Source organism: Scyliorhinus canicula, chromosome 9 (genome assembly GCF_902713615.1).
Source record: "Scyliorhinus canicula chromosome 9, sScyCan1.1, whole genome shotgun sequence".
Classification (NCBI taxonomy): Eukaryota; Metazoa; Chordata; class Chondrichthyes; order Carcharhiniformes; family Scyliorhinidae; genus Scyliorhinus; species Scyliorhinus canicula.
In genome coordinates, this window is record NC_052154.1 from 8956572 (window position 1) to 8983378 (window position 26807).

The 26807-nt window shown below is 48.8% G+C and overlaps 1 protein-coding gene across 2 annotated transcripts in view; it reads left to right on the plus strand.

Annotated features, from left to right (window-relative positions):
* Positions 1-25562, plus strand: part of cdh8 (cadherin 8) — a 264118-nt gene extending 238556 nt beyond the window's left edge. For both annotated transcript variants that reach the window (XM_038806240.1, XM_038806241.1), the window contains exons 11-12: positions 22335-22586; positions 24028-25562. In XM_038806240.1, the coding sequence (XP_038662168.1) occupies positions 22335-22586; positions 24028-24521 (746 nt within the window). In that variant the 3' untranslated portion in view covers positions 24522-25562. The remainder of the gene's footprint in view (positions 1-22334; positions 22587-24027) is intronic.
* The last annotated feature ends 1245 nt before the right edge of the window (positions 25563-26807 follow it).

A 26807-nucleotide genomic window follows, 5' to 3' on the forward strand; every position in this document is an offset into this window, starting at 1 on the left:
GAAAGCTTAGACTGGTCAGTTTGGCAGAGCAGTGGCAAATGGAATTCAACCCAGATAAGTGTGAGGTAATGCACTGAGATCAGGCTAAAAAGGCAAAGGATTCAACTATGAATGGAGCGTACTGAAGGTCAGGGTGTATATCCACAGATCCCAGAAGGAGGCAGGGCAGGGAGAAATAGTAGTCACTGGAACTCTGCCTGAAAGGGTGGTTGAACCAGAAACTCTTGTAAAATTTAAGCAGTAAAGAAGCCATATGGAACAAATGTCTATATCATCCTACAGACCTCGGCACCCCAAGTGGGGGCTCAAGTGAGCCCAGGCAGTGTGAGTGATGAGGCTGCTTGACAATGGTAAAGGGTTGGAAAGAATGTGAGTGAGTGAGTGTTATCACAACCCAATCGTGCCCTCATCCAACATCCAGGGGGGTGTTAAGGGTAGTGGTCAGGGGCACCACACCTTGCTGAGCACAAATGGATTAAATAAAAGCAGAAAATGTTGGAAATAATCAGCAGATCATAGAGCTTTTGTGGGGAGAGAGAAGCAGAGTTCATGGCTGGAATTTTGCGGGACCTTTGGAGGTGGACTCTGAGACAAGCCGGCTGGCAAAAAGTTGTGGTATGGTGCCAGGCTGCATGCCCAGCTGCTGCCATGGCATGTTTCCAGCAGTGGGAAAGGTAGCAGATGGCCTGTCCACCCAGAGCCCAATTGGGCCACTTAAGTAAGGATCTCTTGATTCTGCCAGCTTTCTAACAGTGGCGGGGAGGGAGCCCTCTGCAAGTTGGGAGGCTGCCAGATCAACCTTAGTGGCCTCCTAACAAGCCATGGAGGGGTGGCTCATTTTTTTGGTACTCTTTGGTCCCCAAAGGGACCTTTGGGCAGCAATGGCCACTCCCATGCCATTGGCACTCCCTGCCCTTAGAGGCCCTGTGGCACTTCCCTGAGGCTTTCCAAAATCTCCTCAGTGCTCCCAGACTTCACTTACCTCTCTTGCATGGCCATCCAGCTGCAGCCCCAGCAATAGCCACCAATAGCTGTGGCGCTGCTGAGACAGCAAAGCTGCCAGTCTTTTGATTGGACCAACAGCTCCTGGGGATGGTGCGCCATCCTTAACAGGGACGGCAGCCCAGGTGGCAGCCGGTAAAATGGGACCAGAGTCACGCTGCCCGAGGAAGTGGTGTCGCCTCCCATTTTCGGGCAGGACCTGCGGCCTCTGAAAAGTACTGGCCCACATTTCAAGTTGATAATATTCTGTCAGAGTTGGAAATAAGGTAGAACTGTGACTGGGAGTAAGCGAGCACGGGAGAAAGGGAAAGGGGAAGGAGAAAGGAACAAAACGGAAGGTCTGCGAAAGGATAGCTGAAAGGAGAGATAAAATTGCAAAATGGATAATGGTGCGAGATAAAAGAAAGTGGCAGTGGGACGAGAAGGTGCAAGTGGGAAAGCAGAATCATTACCAGCAACTGCCATTCAATAACAAATGTAAACGGGAGTAATAGTTTGGATCCAAAATTGTTGAACTCTGAGTTGAGTCTTAAAGGCTTTGAAGTGTCTAATTGAAAGATGAGGTGCTCTCCCTCAAGCTTGTGTTAACCTCCATTGGAACACTGCAGCTGGCCAAGGACAGAGAGATCAAAGTAGAGTGGAGCGGAGAACTCAAATGACAGAAGAAGGATAACTCGAGTTATGTTTGCAAACTGACTGCATTTAGTCTCCCAGATGTAGAGCAGGCAGCATCATGAACAGCAAATTTTACAAATTAATTTGAAATTACAGGCAAATCATTGGGCTCAATGTTTGTTCCTGGGTCGGGAGCACAGAGGCGGGACAGATCCCATCTCCGCAAACGCAACCCGAGAAAAGGTGCAATGGTAATTGGCTTGCCACCACGGAAAGAGTTTGGAGGGCAGTGCAGGGTGTGAGGGCGGACAAGGCAAAGTCACACCTCAGTGCTCCAACACTGTGAAACAAAGGATAAAAGAAATTCAGCCCTAAGCCTCACAGCCCCTTACACCTCCCCACATGCTCCCCCTGCCCCACTTATGCCAATCCATGCTACATCAAGCCTGCCATCCATCTTCAGAGTCCCTCATACCATACAGGCCAATCTATGTCCTTCCAGCTATTATCCATGTCCCTTCTAGCCTCTATGCTAGTTTTTTTTTTAAAATTTAGAGTACCCAATTATTTTTTCCAATTAAGGGGCAATTTAGCGTGGCCAATTCACCTAACCTGCACATCTATGGGTTGTGGGGGCGAAACCCACGCAGACACGGGGAGAACGTGCAAACTCCACACGAACAGTGACCCAGGGCCGGGATTCGAACCCGGGTCCTCAGCTCCGTGAGGCAGCAATGCTAACCACTGTGCAACCATGCTGCCCTCTCTATGCTAGTTTAGAGCCAACCTATGCCTCACCACTTATTATCTTTTCCCCTTACACTTTCCATGCCAATTCGTTCAGTGTCCAGCATGGGCAAACCTCAGGACCCATGCTCAGATTAAATAAAAGTCCATTGATGAATTCAATATAACTGATAGGTACTTCACTGTGATAATGATAATGACTGTTGTGAAATCAGTCATACAATACTAATCCAGTGATGTTAATTCTCAGAATTATGTCATTAGATAGAGTTAAGTAGAAAGCACTGTTTTTTTTCAACAACGCAGATAGTTGTTTTCAAATATTTAATGAGCAAGAGATTTAAATGCCTTGACATGTCCCTTTCACGACTCCATTTGACAGTTCCAATGGGTTTATCCATTTTTTATTGCACATTCATGTCCATTTTTAATACTAAAGGGCACTTGGCCTCTCCCAAAGAACACCTTACCTGTCCCAAAGGATATCTGAACTCTCAGACAGGGGTACAGGGGATGGTTAGCTCACTGGGCTAAATCGCTGGCTTTTAAAGCAGACCAAGCAGGCCAGCAGCACGGCTCAATTCCCATACCAGCCTCCCCGGACAGGCGCCGGAATGTGGCGACTAGGGGCTTTTCACAGTAACTTCATTGAAGCCTACTCGTGACAATAAGCGATTCTCATTTCTCTCATTTCATAAAGGTGGCCCTGGACCATATCCAAAAGGGTACCATACATCCCCAAAGAACTCCAACAAGTTTAGGCCTTCTCCTACCCCCTCCTTGTGAAACTCAGATCAGACAGAAGGTAGCTGCATTTTCATATGTGTAGCTGCCAACGTGAACCAGAAATATGCAAAGTTGCACCATCCCCACTTCCCACCCCCAGTGCAAATGGTCGGGACCAGATTTGGGGGTGCGATTTGCAGATTTGGGCCTCCAGAGTCATTTTTACAAAGACAAAGAGCCTATCCAACTGTGCAAACAATTCAGGCCATTGTTTCATCTGGAAAGAGTGTTTGGGACCTTGGACGCTGAGAAAGGAAGAGGTAAAAGGGCAGGTGTTGTATCTCCTGCATGTGCACGGGAAGGTGCTGTGGGAAGGGGGGAGGCTGTTGGTGGGTGATTGAGGAGTGGACCAGGACTGGAACCTTTGGAATGCTGAAAGAGGAAGGAAAGATGTGTTTGATGGTAGCATCATTCTGGAAATATCAGAAATAGAAAAGAATGACCTATTGGATAGAGAGGCTTGTGGGATGGAAGGTATGGACAAAGTAAATACTGGAAATGTTTGGAGAAGGAAGGGAAGGGGGTGAATGATGAATTGTGGGAATGGGCACCCGACCAAGGACGCCACCAACCGTTGTCGAGTGGTTTCCTCAGTTGAGGGCAAAGTCAGAGTCACTGGTATTGAGGATGGCATAATCAGAACAGAGATGATTGAGATAGAGAAACTGGGGAATGAAGAAGCATCCTTACCTAAAGGGGAGGCATTGGAGTCAAGGAACATGAGGAAGACCATGCACTTACAGTGGGAATTGATCCATAGGTAATCCATAGATATAGAGACAGAGCAGTTAAGGGAGGATAGGGAACAGTATGGGTATGGACCTTATGGAAGCTGAGGGAAGGGTAGAAAATTAAGGAAAAGTTAATTAAGTTTTCCAGTTTAGGGAGAGAAGAGGAAACAGCACCAGTAGAGTCATCAATGCACTGGAAAATGAGTTGAAGAGGGGAATTGAGTAGAATTGCAACAAGGAATGTTCCCCATATCCGCAAAACGATTGCATAGCTAGGACCGGTACAGGTACCCATGCCAATAACGTTTATTTGGTGGAAGTGGAGTTAAAGGAGAAATTGTTCAATGTAAAGACAACTTCAGCCAGGTACAGGAGGGTGATGGTGGATGGGGATTTGTTGGGCCTCTGTTCAGTGATGATGCGGAGAGCTCTCAACTGGAGCAGGTCGGTGATGCAGGTGGAGACAGAATGGACTTCCATGAAGAAACGTACATGGAAACAAAAGATATTACAATTGTGGAGTTTGTCGGAAGTGTCACAGATATTTAAGTGGGCAAGAGGAGAATGAAGATCGAAGAAGCCAGCTCAGTGGGGTAAGAGCAAGCTGTAGCAAGTGGTCCACCATGGCCATCCTGTTGCTGGATCTCGGAAAGGAGATAGAAGTGGACGGTGTGGGAATGAAGAGGAATGAAGAGCTCCAGAGGCAATGAAGTCAGTGACAGTCGTAGAAAAGATGGATTGATGTTTGGTGATGTGACGTTGCGACAGGGAGAGATAGGAGGAAGTGTCAGAAAGTTGGCGTTCAGTCTCCGCTGGGTTTGCAAACAATAGCAGTTCCACCCGGCCAGCGGGATTATTGACCAGGTTATGGTTAGGCCTGGTTTCCGCTGGTTTTATTCAAAGATGTGCAGATTTGCTGGATTTAGCCATGCTAAATTGCCCCTTTGTATTCAAAGCTGTGCATGTTTGGTGTATTGACCATGCTAAATTGCCTCTTTATGTTCAAAGATGTGCAGGTAAAGTGAATTGGCCATGTTAAATTGCCCCTTAGTGTCCAAAGATGTGCATGTAATGTGGATTTGCCATATCTTTCTATTAAAACAGTAAAAATATATACAAGGCCAAATGGCACAAACACTAATTTTAAATTGGAGAAACAGGGTACCCTCCCCTCAGTACAAATGTATGGGGAGAGGGGGGGGTGTAGATACTCTGATTATTAAAACAGTTCACAACATATTTCTACTAAAAACAAAGCGCTGAACTTTGCGCTGGAGAGACCAGATACCCTCGCCTCTGTACCAACAGAGGGGGGGGGGGGGGGGGGCAGTGGGAAGAGAGAGGAAAGGAGGGTGGAGGGGAGGGAGGGATTGGGGTCTTGGTGGAGGGGGGGCAATAGGACACTGCTTTGTGGATTCCTGGTTAATTTGCTGTCAGTCTAGATTCAATAAAATCTGAGATGGATTTGCAGGTATCATATCATTTAATAATAACTAACTTGCAAGGCTGACTTAATCCATAGGACCTCAGGACACACACACTGTCTTCTGAGAGCCCAGAATAAAGAGAGACAGAATACAAAAAAGCTTCTGCTGATATATTCAAAATCACAGTAAGATTCACATATAAGCTTCCCATTGGTCATTCTATACACCTCCTGACCTGGCCCTATATCCAGATTGGTCGCTTTGCATTGTAACCCCATCATCCTTTGCACCATGCTCACCACGAGGCAAAGCTCCCCTCCCCCGAGCTATGAAACTTCTGCTTTCCTTTGTTCTGTCTGTGACCACAGTGCCCTCAGGGTCCTAGTGCCTAATTTTATCACATTCATTTATTCATTTCCTCATTCCCTCCTTTTATCATTTCATGATAAACTATCGGTCCAAGCCGCAGTCACGGCCCCTCATCTAGGAAAACTTGTTGCTGCATTTCTAAATCCTACTGCAGCACCTCATCGGCCGCTGCATGCTCGTAGATCCTAACAGTCAAGACTCTGGCGGCGGCTATTTGTTCCACGGCACCCTGCATTTTACCCATCACGCATTTAAGGATGATCGTGCCCACAAAGATGCAGGCGAGATAGTCAAGAGCATAACGGTTCTGCATGACAAACAACCTGAGTTGAGATAATTCCCTGGTTAGTGCCCCAATTAGTGACTAAGGTCTCGTTTCCCAGGATGGTAAGGCCGCAAATAAAATACTTCCTATCGTTGACCGCCAAGGAACCCCCCATACCCCCCCAGTGTCTAGGCGCTCAGAATTCCCCATCCGGCTGAGTGGCCCCGGTTGGGTGCTGGAACCTGAGGTTTCTTCCAACCTTCGAAAAATTCGTCTGAGACTGACCGACGCGCCAATTTATGGTGCAGTATCCACTCAGTCTTGTCATTCGTGTTTACATGTCAGGATTTGTAAACTGTGCAGGAAAATCAATGGTAAATGCATCCATCTCGCAGACCAGTGTCAATAGACCCTTTGTGAGGTGCTTTCCTCAAGTCCAATCACCGTGAACCATAGCTGGCGCCACTCAGGAAGGTAACACAATAGCCATTCCGGTTGTTCCACTACCTCCAAGGCATCTGACTACCTCGGGGCAGTAGCACCATAAAAGCGTCCTCATGTCCCTTAGAAGCAGCACACAACTCAGTCCATCAGCGACCAAAAGGTCCGTATCCCTCACTGGGATTTTTTGTAGGAAGTGCTTTCCGTTTCCCATAGGAATGGTAATTGCTGATATTTTGTATCATGCACTGATTATCTTGCTTTATTAATTGCAGGAGCGTCAACCAATCCTGTTTCTATTTCTGACTTCCTGACTCTGACGTCGAACATTGTACTGAATCATGTAGCCTGCCCGCCCTGGCTTACTTGAGACAATAGCTCCGTTTTCTTCAACCCCCTGTTGTCTGTTATCATTTTCCTTACCGCATGGATTGTATACTTTTGTATTTATTTGGTTTTTCTTAAACACCACGCACGCACTTAGTACAGTTAACTTCTTGTGGTTACAACCCAATTGAATTTATACATAACAGTCCCTAACAACTTACAGGACATTTAGTCTGTAACAACTGTTATACTCTCCAATGCTATATTGGTTACAAATTTCCCCTCGCGGCAGCAAGCTGCTAATATTCTAGACCAGTGCCTCTCAAAGTGTGGTATGTGTACGCACCGGTACGTGGAGTGTTTCCAGAAAAGAAAGAGACAGTAATCCTGGATTGGCTTGTTTCGCTCACCGGTCCCTGGCACATTGGGAAAAAAAACTGCCGGTACGCCACATCAGATAGTTTGAGATGCACTGTTCCAGACTACTGTCATTTAAAATATGGGGGTTCCTCGTCAGTCACTGCTGTCTGCCGAGACCCTTAATAACTCCTCCGCGTAATACGTCCCTCCTGGAGACCACAGATCACCCATCAGCTAACGTCCCGTTAGAGATGTCTGACCGGAGGTTTCAGTATTCAGTAATAATTTGATATTTTGATTTGTTGCTAACCCGTAAGGTTTTTCTTCCGGGCTCTATCATTCAATTCCCTCAAACATGTAGCCAATTGTATCATTAGTTTTTTCCCATACTGTCTGAAACATTCTTCTGCAGAGTGTTGTTCAGGTTCTTCATCGGTATGATCGTTGCTTGATCTGAAACTAAAACGAACAGGTCAAAGGCGGAGAGGGCCCTATTTCTTCATTTGTATCTTCCTATCCGTGCTTGGATATTCCAGAAGTACCATCTAGCATAGCCCACGTACTGCCTCACAAATCGATACCATAAGTCTGTCACTTGTCTACAAGATTGCACAGCCTTTTAAAGTCACATTGTTGTCGGCCAAATTATCCTTGCAGTAATTGCACGTTGTCATTAATCTATCCCACTTACACTAACACTTATGTAGCATGGTGGTTAGCACAAATGCTTCACAGCTCCAGGATCCCAGGCTCGACTCCCGGCTGGGTCACTGTCTGTGCGGAGTCCGTACGTCCCCCCCCCCCCGGTGTGCATGGGTTTCCTCCCACAGTCCAAAGATGTGCGGGGTTACGTGGATTGGCCATGCTAAATTGCCCGTAGTGTCCCAACAGCAAGGCCAAGGGGGAGGGGAAGCCGTTGGGCCACGGGTATAGGGTGGATACGTGGGTCCGAGCGGGGCGATCATTGCTCGGCACAACATCGAGGGCCAAAGGGCCTGCCCTGTGCTGCACTGCTCCATGCTCTTGGATTCAAAATCCCCTCTGACCCCCTGTTGTCTGTTATCATTTTCCTTACCGCATGGATTGTATACTTTTGTATTTATTTGGTTTTTCTTAAACACCACGCACGCACTTAGTACAGTTAACTTCTTGTGGTTACAACCCAATTGAATTTATACATAACAGTCCCTAACAACTTACAGGACATTTAGTCTGTAACAACTGTTATACTGGGGCCACTCAGCCGGATGGGGAATTCTGAGCGCCTAGACACTGGGGGGGTATGGGGGGTTCCTTGGCGGTCAACGATAGGAAGTATTTTATTTGCGGCCTTACCATCCTGGGAAACGAGACCTTAGTCACTAATTGGGGCACTAACCAGGGAATTATCTCAACTCAGGTTGTTTGTCATGCAGAACCGTTATGCTCTTGACTATCTCGCCTGCATCTTTGTGGGCACGATCATCCTTAAATGCGTGATGGGTAAAATGCAGGGTGCCGTGGAACAAATAGCCGCCGCCAGAGTCTTGACTGTTAGGATCTACGAGCATGCAGCGGCCGATGAGGTGCTGCAGTAGGATTTAGAAATGCAGCAACAAGTTTTCCTAGATGAGGGGCCGTGACTGCGGCTTGGACCGATAGTTTATCATGAAATGATAAAAGGAGGGAATGAGGAAATGAATAAATGAATGTGATAAAATTAGGCACTAGGACCCTGAGGGCACTGTGGTCACAGACAGAACAAAGGAAAGCAGAAGTTTCATTCAAACAACCCATATCTTCGCGAAGCTATAGTTGAACGGCATTGAACTGTCCGCAAACATCCCATCAGCGGTCCTTCACTGAACTGTTTCGCGACATCACATCAACCCGGTACAGACCTTAACCAATTTTTTAATCAAATTAGAATAGAACGGAATTGAACTGTGCGCCAACATCCCATCAGCGGTCTTTTACTGAACTGTTGCGCGACATCACATCAATCCATTAAAGACCTTAACCGAATTAAAGTATAATTTAATAGAGCCAATTTTTAATTTGCTACTCACATGCAACGGAGTAACCAGGCAACATCCCATCAGACACCAACTGAACTGTTCGCCTCATGCAACTGAGTAACCAGGCAACATCCCATCAGACACCAACTGAACTGTTCGCCTCATTCCAAAACTTAACCAAACCTGCAATGACTGAAATAAAATCTTTGAATCCATCAGACTGACCTTTGATTTCGTCGAGGCAATCGAACCTAATCAAATGCGAGTGATTAGACTGTTAGCAGAATACGAGACAGAGGAAAAGCGATATAAAGATATCGTAGGGCCCATAATTCCCCTCTCCCCGTCTGCAAGCATTCCAATTCTGATTTCGCAGATGAAAGGCAAAATTGTCGAGAAATCCCGATTTCGGCACCAAATGTGGATTCCTGGTTAATTTGCTGTCAGTCTAGATTCAATAAAATCTGAGATGGATTTGCAGGTATCATATCATTTAATAATAACTAACTTGCAAGGCTGACTTAATCCATAGGACCTCAGGACACACACACTGTCTTCTGAGAGCCCAGAATAAAGAGAGACAGAATACAAAAAAGCTTCTGCTGATATATTCAAAATCACAGTAAGATTCACATATAAGCTTCCCATTGGTCATTCTATACACCTCCTGACCTGGCCCTATATCCAGATTGGTCGCTTTGCATTGTAACCCCATCATCCTTTGCACCATGCTCACCACGAGGCAAAGCTCCCCTCCCCCGAGCTATGAAACTTCTGCTTTCCTTTGTTCTGTCTGTGACCACAGTGCCCTCAGGGTCCTAGTGCCTAATTTTATCACATTCATTTATTCATTTCCTCAGCTTGAACTATCTACAGAGGCAGTAAAAACAAAAGAACCTTTGATTATGATGTGCCAGATTACGGGAGTCCCCCAGAGGGGGTGAGGGGGCGACACAGTGTCAGGCACGAGTGAGGCCTGCACCCCACTGCAGAGAGCCTCATGCGCACCCTCCGCTCCCGACAATGGGCGGCTGACAAACTTCGGACAGTCGCCCTACGGGTCCGAATCCTTCATCACACTGAGTACGGCGGGCGACACAGTCCCACCAACCAACCCATAGCCTGCCTTGATCCTGCCACCGGGATCATCGACAGGCGGGATCTCCTCAGGCTCCTTCTGGGGTCCCTGGCCAGTGGGAGGCGGTGGTGCAGATGCTGCTCCGCCCCTGCCACCTGGTCACCTGAATGCCTCGAATACAACTCCGGAAAAAGGTCCGGGATGGTGGCAGAGGCTCCCGAAGACAGCGGTTGGGACAGAGGGTCTTCCAAACTATAACCCGCTAAGAACCTTAGAAGCAGAGGGTTATCGCTTACCCTCTCCCCTGAGAAATTGAACAAGTCCGTGGTGCTAAATTGTACTCAGTGGAACGGGTCCTCTAGGGTCCCGTCTGACCCCGAAGCACCCTGCTCGGGGGGGGGGGGGGGGGGGGGCGGGGGGCAGAGGCAGTTGCTGGGATTTTGTCACTATCCGCCCCGCCTCTTTTCCTTCGGGGACTGGGCGTGACAGCCATGGAGAAGAACCTGGAGTGACGCCGTTTGCGGGGAGAGGGTCACACACCGGGGAGGACCTCTATCTCTGGAGGCCCCGCCAGACTGACTCCTTGTCCCTCAATGCCTCTCTCCAGTATTTGTAGCTGGGACAGAGCACCCTCTGGTTCGAGGTCGGGCACCTCACTACCGCCACCCACAGGGGCCCGCGCAGAAGTGTCGCCGGGCCCGGCATCCGGTGGCAAAATGTCACCGGGCTGAGGGTGTTGCTGGGTGATGGTGGTGTGAGGTGTAATGGTTGCACCTGGGTCAGTAGCCAGGGGCACTGGGTCAGTCAGCGTCAGAGGGTCAGAAGGATCCAAACCTGACCGCTGGCGAATCGGCCTGTTGGTCTTCCTCTCAGCCTTCCGGCCACGCGGCTGTCCCCTCACCTCCACGCCAGCGAAAGTAGAGGGGACGGCGGCACCATCAGTGGCAGTGTTAGAGGTGGGGCAATTTTTTTTCTAATATGCCCCACCTTCTTGCAGGCGTGGCGCCGCACACCACACGCGGACCAGAAGGTGCGGTACGTTCTGTCCCCAAAAGGGATCTCAAAAGCCCCTTCCAGGACCTCTTCCCGGACCAGGCATCAAAGACCTGGCGCCGGAAGGAGAAAATATGCTCGAGGGTGGGGTCTTTTGAGGCCTAGCGGGAGCGGTACCAGCCTGGACCATACCTCCCCCTGTTGGAGGTGGGTGAGGAGGAGCTCCGTCGGAATAAAAGGCGGGACATTAGAGAGGATAACTCTCTCAGCAGTGGCCTCCAGCGGGTCCACCTCTAGGTAGATCCCGCCCACCGTGAGCCCTTTTTCCAAGGCGAGGTGGACCGCCTGCTCTGTTCTCAAGAAGAAATCAGCTTTGTCATACACCTTCGAGGCCGCAACTATTGCCGAATTGCCAACAACTTCGGCCACAGCACTGATGCAGGCCTCGATTAACATGGTGGGGCGTAGCACTTCGCCCCAAGTTTTTGGGTCATGAGACGAAATGGTGACCTAGTCCTGGGAACAGCTGGGCGGGTGGAGGCCACCACTCCCGCAGAGGTGGCTGTAGAGGGCCCCACCACTGGCGTAGGCGACGTTGTTGCCATCCTGGTCAGTGGTGGATGATAGGGGAGAAAGGGGAGGGAGAGAGTAACTGAAGGGGAGGAGGGGGGGAGGCACAGGAGGATGGGGCACAGGGAAACGGACCACGGTGTGTCCCAAGTACAAGGAGAGAAGGGGAGGAAGGAGCAGGAAGGTGAGGCACAATAGGACAGGCCGGTGCCTTACCTTCAGGAAAGTCTTGCGGGCATGCTCCCCAAAAGTTCTTCAATCCAGCAGCGGGTGGGTGGGTGTGGGACAGGGTTTTCAGCCCAGCAAGGACCCAGCAAAACAGTCTATGGATATTATCCCATTTCGGCGTTATCGGCAGTTGAAAACAAAATAAAGTCAGTTGCACCAACCATTCTTCTCCTCTTCGTCTCCTTCCAAGTGTTGCAGCAACCTCCTGTTTGCTGAGAGGCCTCAGGCCCGAGGGCTCTGTAGATGGAACAGGCAGCAAACTGCAAGCAGTCCCAGCTCCAAGGGCCCTGTAGATGGTACAGGCAGCAAACTGCTAGCAGTCCCAGCTCCAAGGGCCCTGTAGATGGAACAGGCAGCAAACAGTCCCGGCCTCTCCTCTCCTCCTGCTGCAGGCTATGGAAATGCAGGGAGGCAGTGTTTCAATCCAGTCCCAGGCTGGAACTCTATCCAAGCCAGGCCAGGCCAAACCTTCACCTGTGAAGACAGCTCTCCCTCTCTTGCAGCTCCCTGTAACACCCGGTGAGCTTCAGATAAACCAGGCAGCAGCAAATGTCATCCTCCCTCTCTCCTTTCTCCTTCATCCAGGCAATTCAGCAACCACTAGCACTGAACACAGCAGCAAACTGAGCAACAGAGAGAGCAGCTGCAGTCACTCAAGGTGGATTGGCCATGCTAAATTGCCCCATAGTGCCCAAAGATAGAACAGACAGTGCAGAAGGAGGCCATTCAGCCCATTGAGTCTGCACCAACCCACTTAAACCCTCACTTCCACCCTATCCCCATAACTCAATAACCCCTTCTAACCTTTTTGGTGACTAAGGACAATTTATCATGGCCAATCCACCTAACCTGCACGTCTTTGGACTATGGGAGGAAACCGGAGCACCCGAAGGAAACCAACACAGACACGGGGAGAACATGCAGACTCCCCACATATAGTGACCCAGGGGGGAATTGAACCCGGGACCCTGGCGCTGTGAAACGACATTGATATCCAATTGTGCTACTGTGCTGCCCACAAAGATGTGCAGGTAATGTGGATTGGCCGTGCTAAATTGCCCGTTAGTGTCCAAAGATGTGCAGGTAATGTGGATTGGCCGTGCTAAATTGCCCGTTAGTGTCCAAAGATGTGCAGGTAATGTGGATTGGCCATGATCAATGCACATGGGGTTTACTGGGATAGGGAGTGGGAATGCTCTTTTGGTGGTTCAGTGCAGACTCGATGGGCCGAATGGCCTCCTCCTGCACTCAAATTATTCTATTGATCCTATGGAAATGGGAGAGAGGGTCCACTGTGCGGCGGCAAGACATCGAAGAAAGAAATGGACGCTGACTCAAAGGTGACGGAAGAAAAACTCAACAGCCTGTCAAGCTCAAAATCCATTGAGGTGGACACATAAGGAGGTGAAGCTGAGGCCTTAACTAACTGACACCTTTGGGTGACTGCTTTGTAGAATGTCACCAGTCTGTCCACAAGTGCGAACCTATACTTCTGGTCAGCTGTCACATTAATTCTCCACAACGCTCCCACTCTGATCTCTCTATCCCTGCTCTCCTACACTGTTTCAATGAAGCTTAATGTGAGCTCAAGGAACAGTACCACATAAACAGGTATCTGAGAGCCTTTGAGGCTCAACGTTGAGTTCAGCAATTTCAGGTCATAACCTCTGTCCCCTATTCCTTGTTTGTGGATGGCAGCTACATTGTCCATATATACGGAGCGCCGGCCCTAGGGCTGCTGGCGCCCCGGGCAAGCTGAACTTCGGCGCCCGTCGGGGGGGAGGGGTCGGGGGGGTCGGGTCGGGGTCGGGTCGGGGTCGGGTCGGGGTCGTGTCGGGGTCGGGGGGGTCGGGGGAGGGGGAGGGGTCGGGTCGGGGGGGGCCGGAGTGACCTGGTATGATCGGGACTCACCGATCGGCGGGCCGGTCTCTCTGTCGGCAGGTCTCTGACGCCGGTCACGCACTCGTTGATGGCGCCCCCTAGCACATGGCGCCCCGGGCGACTGCCCGAGTTGCCGGTACCTTGAGCCGGCCCTGCATATACCCCCTCTAGACCTGCCAATTGTTTCTTTACTTGCCCTGTTACTCCCTCCCTCAGCCTTGCACCATTATCCCATTTAACCTATCCTGTTTTCCACCCTGGGCCAGACCTTTTCATTTGCCTCGCAGCGCCATGGACCCGGGTTCGATTCTGGCTTTGAGTGACTGCTTGTGCGGAGTCTGCACGTTCTCCCCGTGTCTGCGTGGGTTTCCTCCGGGTGCTCCGGTTTCCTCCCTCAGTCCAAAGATGTGCAGGTGAGGTGGATTGGCAATGATAAATTGCCCCTTCGTTTCCAGGGACATGCAGGTTAGGTGGAGTCCCAGGGACGTGGTGGGGGGAGTGACATGGGTACGGTGCTCTTTCAGAGGGCCGGTGCAAACTCGATGGGCCGAATGGCTTCCTTCTGTACTGTAGGGATTCTATGAAATCTGGTAATCTCTTCCCCGGAAAGGCTGTCGAGGCTGCGAGTCAACTGAAGATTTCAAATTTGAGATTGATTTTTTTGTCGGCTAAACGTATTAAGGTTTACCAATGTGCACATGGATTTGTAAGAAGCAGATCAGTCATGATCTAATTGAGTGGTGATGGAACAGGCTGGAGGCTGAATGGCCTACTCCTGTTCTGATATTCCCATTGCCAGGCAAGGTCAAATAGACACTTAACACCCTCTGTCTAGTTTAATACTTGAAGAAATGCCACGTGGAGAGTCACGAGAGACGCAAACTGCTAAATTGCACTGGAAGAACTGCTTCACCGGTGAGATGTTTCAATATTTTAATTACTCCAATTAACCAATTATCACCACCTTTGGGAGAGATATTTTTGCTTTAAAAATTTAGCGACTGATTATCAAAATTATGTGAAAATTAAATGTACAAAGGATTGGATTGTGGAAATGAACAGCAGAGAGAGAGAGAGAGTGACTGAAAGAGAGTCACAATTTTGAGCCCTGGGGAGTGTGGTGGTATGATTAGCATAGCTGCCTGCCATTGGTGCAGAACACCGGCTTACCATTGGCCCTGGTCGGTCATGTGCCTCTCGACCGGTTGGTTGAGACCAGTCATATGACTGCTCCCCGATTGGTCGAGAGGCTGAGTTAACCCCGCCTCCAGGGCGGGGTATAAATACCCAGTACTCCCGGCGGTCGTCCTTCTACTGTAATCGACCGCAGGGCTAACATCTAGCATATTAAAGCCATACTTTTGTTCAGCAACTCGTCTCGCGTTCAATTGATGGTACATCAGGGAGTTTCTCCCTGGTCAAGCTCGCACTTAGGATTATTTTCATCAGTGAGGAGCTGAACCCACCGGCCAGACCAGCTCCTCAGAGATCAGGCCACCGTTTTGAAAGGGTGACCTGTTCTCGAAGTGGGGCTTGAGGGTCCTGCACATCTCCCATCCACAGACAATCACCCCCCACATACACATGGGCATCAGCCCACACTCCCCAAGTGAGACGTAAGAGAAAATGCTGGAAAATCTCAGCACGTCTGGCAGCATCTGTAGAGAGAGAAAAGAGCAAACATTTGGAGTCCAATGACTCTTTGTCAAAGACTCAAAACGTCAGCTCTTTTCTCTCCCTACAGATGCTGCCAGACCTGCTGAGATTTTCCAGCATTTTCTCTTTTGTTTCAGATTCCAGCATCCGCAGTAATTTGCTTTCTTCCCTTCAAGTGAGAACACCCAGCTATAGGGTCGCTGAGGGCACCCCTTTTTAGACCTTCCAATGCCCCTTTTGGGTCCACTCCACCTCTTCCAGGACACCCTTCACCCCCCCCCCCCCCCAACTTTCTGGAGGCCTTACATACCCACCCTGCACCCTCCGCCCAACCCCTCCCCCAAACTTCAAACCCTCCTTCAACCTCCTTCCATCAGCATGGCCCCCTCAGGCCCTGAAGCGTGGCCATGCTACCCTGGCACCTGGGCACCCTGGCACTGTTAGGGCGGTAATGCCAAGATGCCAGCCTGGAAGTACCAATGTGACCGTGTTCCAGGGAGAGAGCCAGGGGCCCAGCTCGCCCCATCCCTGACCACTCAGGGGCCTGGAAGAACCCCTCAGGTGCCGTTCTGCCTGGTCGATGTCTGTGTGGACAGTACTGACCGTCGCCCAGCTGGGGTCTCATTGGGGAGGCCGAGAGCCTGATAGATCTTGGGTCAGCATGCCTAAGTGGGTTTTAAACCTACTTAGGCGCCCAAGGCTTGGTTCTGCCCATTGTGGACAGGATCCTGATTGCGATGCCTCGCAAGACCTGGGTCGATCTTGCAAGGTGTACTGGCTATTGGGAAGCCTGGGGGAGGCATCTCCCGGCTTCTATTGGCCAGGTCACACTCCCGTTCGGATGCAACACCACCGGTAGATCACGTCCAAAGAGAGCGAATTAGACTGAGGGAGCAGGTGCTGAGACAAAGATAGAGACACGAAATGACAGACAGCAAGAGCATCAGACAGAGTGAGACAGAGAGAGAGCAATATCCAGGCTGAAAACAGGACTGAGAACAGTAAACAGTGAGAAGAATACCAAACGCCACATAGAAACATACATAGAAAACAGAAGTAGGAGGAGGCTATTCAGCCCTTCGAGCCTGCTCCACCAATCATTATGATCCTGGCTGATCATCAACTTCAATACCTTGATCCCACCTTCCCCTCATATCCTGTACCAGCCTCCCCGGACAGGCGCCGGAATGTGGCGACTAGAGGCTTTTCACAGTAACTTCATTGAAGCCTACTCGTGACAATAAGCGATTTTCATTTTTAATTTTCATATCCCTGGATCCCTTTAACCTCAAAGCTATGGGCAGGATTCTCCGATGCCCAACCGGGTTGGAGAAGCGCCGGGTGGGGGGGTGGGGGGGGGGGGGGGGCGTGAATCCTGCCCCCGCCAGCTGCCGAATTCTCCGGTGCCGGGGATTTGGCGGAGGCGGGGACGGGAATCGCGCCGGTTGGGGGCCATTGGCAGCGGCCCCCCGGTGATTCTCCGGCCCGCAAAGGACCGAATGGCCATCCGTTTCCAGCTGGTCCCGCCGGCGTATGTTCCGACGAGTACTTACCGGTGGGACCTCGCTCTGAGGGCAGCCTCCAGGGTCCTCGGGAGGGCGAGGGGAGATCTGGCCCCGAGGGGGGCCCTCATAGTGGCCTGGCTCATGATCGGGGCCCACTGATCCACAGGCGGGCCTGTGCCATGGGGGCACTCTATTCCTCTGCGCCAGCCGCTGCAACAGTCTGCGATGGCTGGTGTGGGGCATGGAGATGAACCCCCCCCCCCCTTGCGCATGCACTGGGATGACGCCAGCACATTCTGGCGCTCCCGCGCATGTGCCAACTCGCACCGGCCGGCGGAGGCCCTTTGCCGCCGGTTGGCATGGCGCCAAGCCCCTTCCACGCCGGCTGGCGTGGCACAAACCACTCCGGTGCCGGCCAAGCCCCTGAAGGGCAGAGGATTCCACACCTTTGGGGCGGCCTGACGCCGGAGTAGTTCACGCCACTCCTCGGCGCCGGAGTGGCCCGCCCCGCCGGTTCGCGGAGAATCCCACCCTATATCTAACTCCATCTTGAATTACACAACATTTTGGCCTCAACTACTTTCTGTGGTAGTGAATTCCACAGATTTACCATTCTCTGGGTGAAGAAATTTCTCCTCACCTCAGTCCTAAAAGGTTTACCCTTGATCTTCAAACTGTAACCCCCAGTTCAGGACTCCCCACGATCGGGAACATTTTTTCTGAATCTACCCTGTCTAATGCTGTTAATCCAAGTTTCTATGAGATCCCTTCCCAGTATAATTTTGTTGCAGATGCCAATCTTAACTTAGTGGCAGTACGATCGCCTTTGAGTCAGAATGTTTCCATCTTGATCCAGAGACTCAGCCCAGGCGTTTTTGGATGTGGAGTTTTCCTTTCCGCTGATCGCGGTGTCGGTGGTGAACACATCACCGCCGCTATTGGCATGTCAGCAGCCATTTAGCATCCAACGACCATTAATTGGCTTGAGGCAGGACTTCCACCCCTCACTCGGGAGGAAACCCCGCTTCGGAGAGCCGTGGGTGGAAGACGAGAGCTCAATGGAAATACCTCATCCAAGACACTGCTCTAACAGTCAGGGGAATCATATGGGGGCGAGGAAAATGGTCAAGAGCTCAGACAAGGTCGACCAAATGGCTTCTTTCTGTGCTGCAACAATTCTATAAGACATGTAGCTGGGTGTCATTGGTATACAACTGAAAGCTTCCTCCAAGCTTTTGATCGATATTGTCCAGGGGCAGCTTGTAAATACGGACGAGAAGGAAACCAAGCATTGATTTTGATCGACTTCAAAGGCAGTGGTGCAAGGTATCAGGGGTATGGGGCGAGCGCAGGAGTATGGTGTTGAGATAGAGCATCAGCCATGATCATGTTGAATGGAGGAGCAGTCTCGAAGGGCAGAACAGCCTACTCCTGCTCCTGGTTTCAATGTTTAGAAGGCTTGGTAGTGATGTGCTGCCTGCAGTACTAATAGGTCAAAGTAGAAAAAGTCAGATGGAAGATATCATGGTCAGCCTTGGAACAATGGGAAGTCATGACCTCATGACAAGGCAGCACGGTAGCATTGCAGATAGCACAATTGCTTCACAGCTCCAGGGTCCCATGTTCGATTCCAGCTTGGGTCACTGTCTGTGTGAAGTCTGCACATCCTCCCCATGTGTATGTGGGTTTCCTCCGGGTGCTCCGGTTTCCTCCCACAGTCCAAAGATGTGCAGGTTAGGTGGATTGGCCATGATAAATTGCCCTTAGTGTCCAAAATTGCCCTTAGTGTTGGGTGGGGTTACTGGGTTATGGGGATAAGGTGGAGGTGTTGACCTTGGGTAGGGTGCTCTTTCCAAGAGCCGGTGCAGACTCGATGAGCTGAATGGCCTCCTTCTGCACTGTAAATTCTATGATATCTATGAGGAAGCTGTCATGGTCGGCAATGGTTATCCGATCTGCAGAGGGTCAAGGAGAAAAGGTCGCAACAAGGCAAGGGATAGCTGGGGCTACTTTGGCGCTATGAGACTGTGGCAAGTTAGCTGGTTGGAAAGATTGGCATTGAGATGAATAATGGCAACACGTGCGGGAACCTGAGAGAGAAAAGTGAGTTTGGAGCTGAGCCATCTTATGATTGGGCAGATGAATGGGTCGAGGGTTTGTTGAAAGTCAATGGAGAAGCAAATGAGGCATGGTGTAAAAAGGGCTGTCAGCGTGTTATCATGTGCCTTTGTCAAAGACCAATTTCACCTGCTATTAAGTTTTATATAGACCAGCAGTGAATTTTTCAAATAGCTGCAATAACCAACAGTATCAGCAAAGTATACACATTGGGCAGAACCCTGCAGGGGTGATGGGGGTTAGAGTTGAGCAACGAAGGTGACTAGATATCAAGCATTTAAGACATGAAGAAATAAGGAGACTTCAAGGTTGCAGAATGAGAAAATCCAAACAAATTGATGAAGTTTGGATCCAGAAAAATTGTTCATTGTGGCTGAACAGTGCGAATCCCAAGGGGCAGGAGATAAAAAAAAATAAGTGTATCGGAAGAATGAAAGGAAGTCAGAGAAAATTTTTTCGTCAAAAGGCTAATAGAGTTATAGAAGGATTTACCAGGAAAGCGTAATGAAGTAGACAGTATAAATGGGTCAAGAGATAATTAAATGTAATCCGGGGGGGAAAGAAACTGAGCAATACCGTGAGGATATGAGTAGGTGAAACTGAATTTTCTGCAGGGAATCGAGTTGCTGGAGGTGGAAGTTACCTTGGGCACAGATCGGAATGTGGTAATTACAAAACAATTTGAACTAAAAATTGAACGAAGGCTGTCAATTTACTATTTTCCATTTTTTTTGGCACTGTCATTCAAGGTGACATTTACCCCTAAATCTTCCCGGAAAATCCCTGTGACTTTAAGAGTGTCTGCCCCAGAGATTACGGAACGACGCGACTAAAGTACGTGCAAAAAACACCAAAGCAGACATTGGTGGGATTTAAATTCAATTAATAAATCCGGAACATAAAGCTCGTCTCAATAGGATGACCATTAAAACGAGCTTTGATAGTTGCAACAACCCATCTGTCCTCCTGAGTGAGGAAATCTGCCGTCCTTACCCAGTCTTGGGGTACATGCGACTCTCGAGCCGAAGCAATGTGCTGGTCTCTTAACTGTCCCTCTGAAATGGTGTGGGAAGCAACTGAGTTCAAGGGCAATTAGCAATGAGCAAAAAGGCTGACCTTGCCAGGAACGCCCACATCCCACACAAGAATAAAGATGCCAAATTGGCATAAAAATAGAGCCCGAGGCGCCTACCAAACCACTCAGATCTTACGTTAATCCCTTGTCATTTTCCCCCACAAAATATATTTCCCAATTAGAAAGTGGCCTTGGCCTGACTGAAATGGTGAGATGTCGTGTGAATTATTCCAGACGCTTGACTTTGAATCAAGTTGAAGGAGGGCTCGTTAGCCGTGCGTTTTAATTTGAAATATATTACTCGGAGTAAAACTACGGGTTTTAGAGAATGATTTCACAGGTGAGTGGGATCCGTTTCAAGGGCACGTTTAAATGTTGGATATCTCCCTGGGGCAGTCTGTCGCTCCAGTCAGAGAGGAGGCCCTCTAATCCCCTTCAGGGTACTCAACTGCACACTAGCTGCTGGCACCCTGACAACAAACAAATTAGAATTTTTTCAGAAAACGAGCTGAAAGGATTGTTTTGTCGGGAGAATTCATTGTTCATCTGGTCACCCTCTAATCAGTTTTAGTGATAAAGAAATCAAACATTTGAGAGAAGGAAATGTGACGTGGGTGATCTGATTTGGTGCTCTGCATCTGGGGTTTCCTGTGAAATGAGTTCCAATAATAAAAATAGGAATATGTTTATTGTACAAATTTATTTTTTCACATTTTCATCCTTTGTCTTATATTGGAACTGACTTAAGCCACCCTCAGCTGCCGAGGCCCTCAACTCTGGAATTTGCTCCATTTCTCCCTTGTCTCCTTTAAGACGTTAAAACCGAGGGTTCAAGTCCCACCCCAACAACTTGAAATCCAGGCAGTAGCGAAGAAATGCTGCACTGTCGGAGGTGCAGACCTACAGATGAAGCTTTAAACCGAGGCTGCGCCTGCCCTTGGAGATGGATGTAAAAGATCCCATTGCTTCTACATTGAAGAAGATACCGTTGCTTTTCCATCAGCATCCGGGCCTATATTTTTCCTTTGGTCAAGATCCCAAAAAGAGATGGTGTCTTCCAAGTCACATTGCTGATTACGGGAGCTTGTGTGTACATTGGCTGCCATATTTTTTGCACAACAACATTCACTATGGGCTCGATTCAACTAAATGGAAACAACGTCCCATATCGAGAGCGCAATTAGCCGCATGTTTCACGGCACCTAGTGCACCGAGAAGCACATTGCTCCACAACACTCATGTTAAATAAGGGGCCTCAGCAGGGTACGTGCGTTCGAGGCCGCACATAGACCTTTTTTCTACACCTAAGTACTCCACTTGTGGGTCCCTGGCCTCTCCCTGCACCGCCTCCAACATCCACGCCCAATTACCAATGCCACCTTGACAATGTCCCTGCCAGTACCACCTGGGCCCCTTGGTAGTGCAAGACTTGCACCCAGCAGACACTGCCAGGGTCCCAGGATGGCTCTGCCAAGGTGGCACAAGCAGTGCCAGGGTGCCACCCTGCCCAAAGGTTATGCACTTGGGAACCACCGATCTCCTGGGAGACACCCACAAGTGCTGTTTCATCTAGTTCCCATTTGTGTGGACCAGTGCTGAATGGCACTTACCAGAGGTCTCCAAGGTGAAGGAGATCCCAAAGCCTTGGGTCCCTCGAGAAACTGCATATTAAAGTGAGACTAGCTGTCTCGCTCTAATATGCAGATTTGCTAAAACGTGATCAGACCCACAATAGGCGGGATTTTACATTGCATCTTCTCGCTGGATTGCGAGTCATTGCGAGCCGGGTACATCCCGGGAGCGGCGTCTCCCGACGTTTATAGGCCAAGGCAAGCTGTTTTCGGGCCTAGCATGGCCATTGGGCCGTGCCCTACTTCAGAAGTAATTTGTTTGCTGTAAAACATTCTTGGATGTCCTATGGCCCTGGCAGGTGCTAAATAAATGCAGGTATTTCTTTTTATTAGTTGTCTTGATAACTCCTTATGCGGCTTGGTGCACCCGCCATGTTAAAGGTGCTGTCTAAATACAATTGGTGGTGTAAGATTTTGGTCTGTTTCTATAGAGACCAGACATCAGGCTGCCTAAAGGAAAACTGTTGGGGTGGCTATGGAAATAAACGTGGCCTGGATTTTCATTCATTCTTATTCTCTCACCCCCCCCTAGATAATTCGGTCAGTATCTTGGCAAGACACAGTGGATTCAGCAGACAGAAACAGGACGTTTACTTCCTGCCCATCATAATCTCAGACAGTGGGAGACCTCCCATGAGCAGCACCAACACACTCACCATTCGGGTCTGTGGTTGCAGCACTGATGGGAGTGTCCAGTCCTGCAATGTGGAAGCATTCGTTTTGCCCATCGGATTAAGCATGGGTGCTTTAATAGCAATATTAGCTTGCATTATCCTCCTCCTGGGTAGGTATGAATTTTCAGCATGCCGTGCGTATGTTAACAGTGGTGCTGGAGTTATCATCTGTAGGGCAGTGACAGCACACTCACTTCTGACTTTGGAGATCATGCTCAAATGGAGTGCAGCACGGAGGGAGTGCTGCACCGTCAGAGGTGCCACCTATCAAATGTGACATCAGACCAAGGTGACATCGACACGCTCAGGTTGTCGTAAACGATCCTGCCGCTCTATTCCAAAGAAACTTAGGCCAGAATTGGCTAATCCCCTGCCAGTGAGTTTTTGGGTGGGGCGAGGCGTATGAAAGTGAAGGGATGGGATTCCCTCCTGATTCCCTTCCACCCTGACAACACAGCATGTTTACGCTGAGTCGGGCAAGACCTCGAAACCATAAGTCTTCCCTTGCCCCAATTGAGGCCCCTGAGTGACCAATGGATGGGTGCCTATGGACTTATTTCCCACCATGCCTCAACTTTTAGGCTGGAAGGACAATTGAACCACTGTGAGGGATGCCAGAAATACAACTAAGTAACATATCTGTTGGGAAGGGTGGGCTGGGCACCTCTATCAGCAGCTCCATTCTGAGGACAGGTACCCATCCCCTCCACACCCACCCCAACCCACTTTCAGGTCCGATGGCCTCCAGGTCTCCCAATTCTTTGCATTCTCCGCCAAAGCCCTGATTGTTACCATTGCAGCTTCCCCCCACCTGAACCCAGGCCTTTCCTACCCTCCTTGTCCTGGGACCCCATTAACTTGCTCCGGCGTCCAGTTCGCGGACTTAGACTCCAACGTCTTCCAGAACTTTCACTTTGGCCCTCTACAGCGATGGTGTGGGTTGGGCAGCAGCTCTCCAAAGTGGGATATCCCCCTGAGTGAGGGCAGAAGTCCCGCCTGCAGCCAGCCAACATCCATTGGAGTGTAAATTGAATGCAATGCAGCGGGCGCCGGCGAGTGTGTGTCCCCCGCCGACTCTTTGGATGGTGGGAAACAAGACCCCGCCACCCGAAGGGTTCAGGCCACCGAGGCGTTGATCGTGGGCTCCAATTCAATGTTAGAACCAATGCCAACACTTATTCTTTAGATTCCCATGTGGAAGAATGGGCACTTGGGAAAGATAGCTTAGGGCTACCAATATCCGTGGAACCACAAAATGGAAAATGAAAAGATCCCAATCCGTTCTAAGAGCTTGCAGTCCACCTGGCTTGTTCCATGAGCAGCTCCGTCCTATTTGAGCCACTAACTCAAAATCCATCCAATTGCTTCTTAAGATTAACCATTCCATTTTCCCCCACCACCTCCCTGGGCAGTTCATTAACATTGAGAATCTCCAGGAGAGTAGTAAAAAGGAAACAGATAGGGGAGGGGAGGGATGTAAACAAAAGGCAAACGACAATTGGACTGGTGTGGTACATTCTTGTATTAATTGCTGTTATGTTTTGTTGACAGTTATTGTGGTACTCTTTGTAACTTTAAGGAGGCACAAGAATGAGCCTCTTATAATCAAGGATGATGAAGATGTGAGGGAAAATATCATTCGCTATGACGATGAAGGCGGTGGGGAAGAGGACACTGAAGCGTTTGACATTGCCACTTTACAAAACCCTGATGGATTCAATGGATTCTTGCCTCGGAAGGACATCAAACCTGACCTGCAGTACGTACCCAGGCAAGGCCTCCCACCCGTCCCTAATGGAGTTGATGTGGATGAATTCATTAACGTAAGGCTTCACGATGCCGACATCGATCCGACGGCCCCTCCCTATGATTCCATCCAGATCTATGGCTACGAAGGAAGAGGATCAATAGCTGGCTCACTGAGCTCGCTAGAAACGACATCAACAGATTCGGAGCAGAACTTTGACTACCTCAAAGAGTGGGGCCCACGGTTTAAAAAACTCGGGGACATGTACGCAGTTGGAGAGAGTGACAGAGAAACCTGACTCCAACTTGGAATGAACAATTGCCCAACATTTTAAGGAACAGTGGTGTATAATTATAGGGTTGCCAATTATTAACAATGGATAAGCTGGCCAGTCTTTTAGATGCAGTCAACATTAGCTCCTTTCATCTTTCAAGTCCAGCTTATTGTAATATTGAACTAAAAAAAAATGCAGATTGTATGAGTGTTTTACTCTTGTGGAGTGTGGATTATGTGGATTGTTTAGGCAGGTTTTGGTTTCCTGGTTCTTGTACAGACTAATGTTCAAGCGGAGGACACGTTGGGATCTTACAGTGCTTCCTACACGGTTCCGTGGACTGGCTTTTCTCTGATTGCAGACCAAGATCTAGCCGAGCCAAAGTGAAGCAATATCAATGTCTTTATCACGGAACTGGTGAAAGTAACCAAAGGAAATGAGGGGATAGCTGTGACAGGACATCATAAAACTTTGAAACCAATACCAGCTCCTTCCCCCTGCAGTAATATTAGCTGAGGTGTAATCGAGTGTTTCTTTGTGATTGGTGGTCACACAAGTAGACACAGTGTACTCTAATAGAGTGCCCTTAGGCTTCACAATGTGCTCATGCTCCATGTCCATTCCAGCCAAAAATGCGCATCTAAAAATGGGTGGCAAATGACAGCGGCAGAGACAAAACATCAACTCAGGTAGGGGACTCAAGGATACATGACACACACAAACCTGTGCACACAGCAAACAATCAAATCTTTCTTGGGTCTTTTTGAAAAAAAAAAACAATCTTTCATGCTATGTGCAAATATTAACAAAACATACCTGAGACACTCCCGATGTGAACTTGACAGGGAAGCAGATGAAAACGTGTGACAATGATCATTTTTAGGCTGTGTACAGTACTGGAATGCGCAGGTCGACTCATGCATTGCCAGAGAGCCAAGTGGAAGAGCTGGATTGGAACTGAGAACATGTGAATATTTGAATTCCAAACCTTTAGATACACACTCATTACACAGTACAGTAGCGGTGTCAAACATGTGCTTCTTGTGCTTCACTGTGTAATTTGAACAAAAAAAAAGAAAATGATTTAAAAAATGTTTTTTGTTATGTATATATAGATCTACTGTTTACTTTGGTGGCTTTTTCTTTTCGAAAAATGTATTTTGGCTATGCACGGTAGATCTTGCACACAGATTTGATGATAACAGCACTGAAAACTACGTGCATTGCCAATTTTTAATGGGAAGTATTACATTTCAGAGTAGATATTGTATATTACAATAGTCTTACGCACACAAAAAGAGCCCTTATTAATTTTATACGTTGCTTTAATGCTATTTACTTGTACGTTTCAATTATTTTACTCCATGTATTGTACATCAGAGGAACCCCTGTATTGTTTCCTACTTTGTGAAATATATTTTTATACATATGGCAGATTATGTCTCCATTTTGTTTCGCCAGTAAAGCCCCTGATTGGCTGTCACCAGCTTCCGCATTGTTTTAGATGGCCCGAGAAGGTCTTTTCTGGATTAAAGTTAGTCTAGGCAAGAGCAGGGTTGGTCTATGCTAGCTACTTATTCCTTCCTTTCTGCCAGCCATCAAACTCCCTCAAACACAAGCTCTGTTGTCTTCCAGTATTTTCTCCATAGTTTTGTGTTCATTCATCCTCTCTCCTTTCCTCTCAAGGACAACTTGCATTTATAGAGCAACGTTAATATCCTAAAGCATCTATTGCATAGTCGCATTATGAAACAAAACTATCGCCAATCACGTTCGGTCAGAGAACACAGTATTGATGGACGGACAAGGTTCAGTGTGAGCAATCCCATTATCGAATCTCACACACGCTTCCTCATCCATGAATCCTCACTGTGTTAAAATGAAGAGAAGTCATCATCTATATTTTGTCTCAAACAAATGAAGGGGTGCTCCTCACCTCCTCCAATCTTCTTTTCCTCCGACAGGTATTTAAAGACCCAAGCTTGTCTCACACAGCTCCTGAATTAAAGGGAAAATGCTGAATCATGTCAAAATAGAAGTAAAATTATTGAATTGGATTTTATTGTTTATGACTAGAGTTTCACATGCAATGCTGTTTACTTCTGAAGATTACATACAAAAAACAATTCATTAATGAAACTGCCTCATTTAGTGAATAATGTGAGTAGAACGCAGGATTGTGAAGAAATATGATGAACCAATGGTGTTCGCAGTGAGACCATAAGAAGTAAGCATTTGGCCCATGATCAACCCTCTCTCTTCTGCTCACTGCATTCCTCCCCAAACCTCCCACTTGCAGTCCCCTTCAAT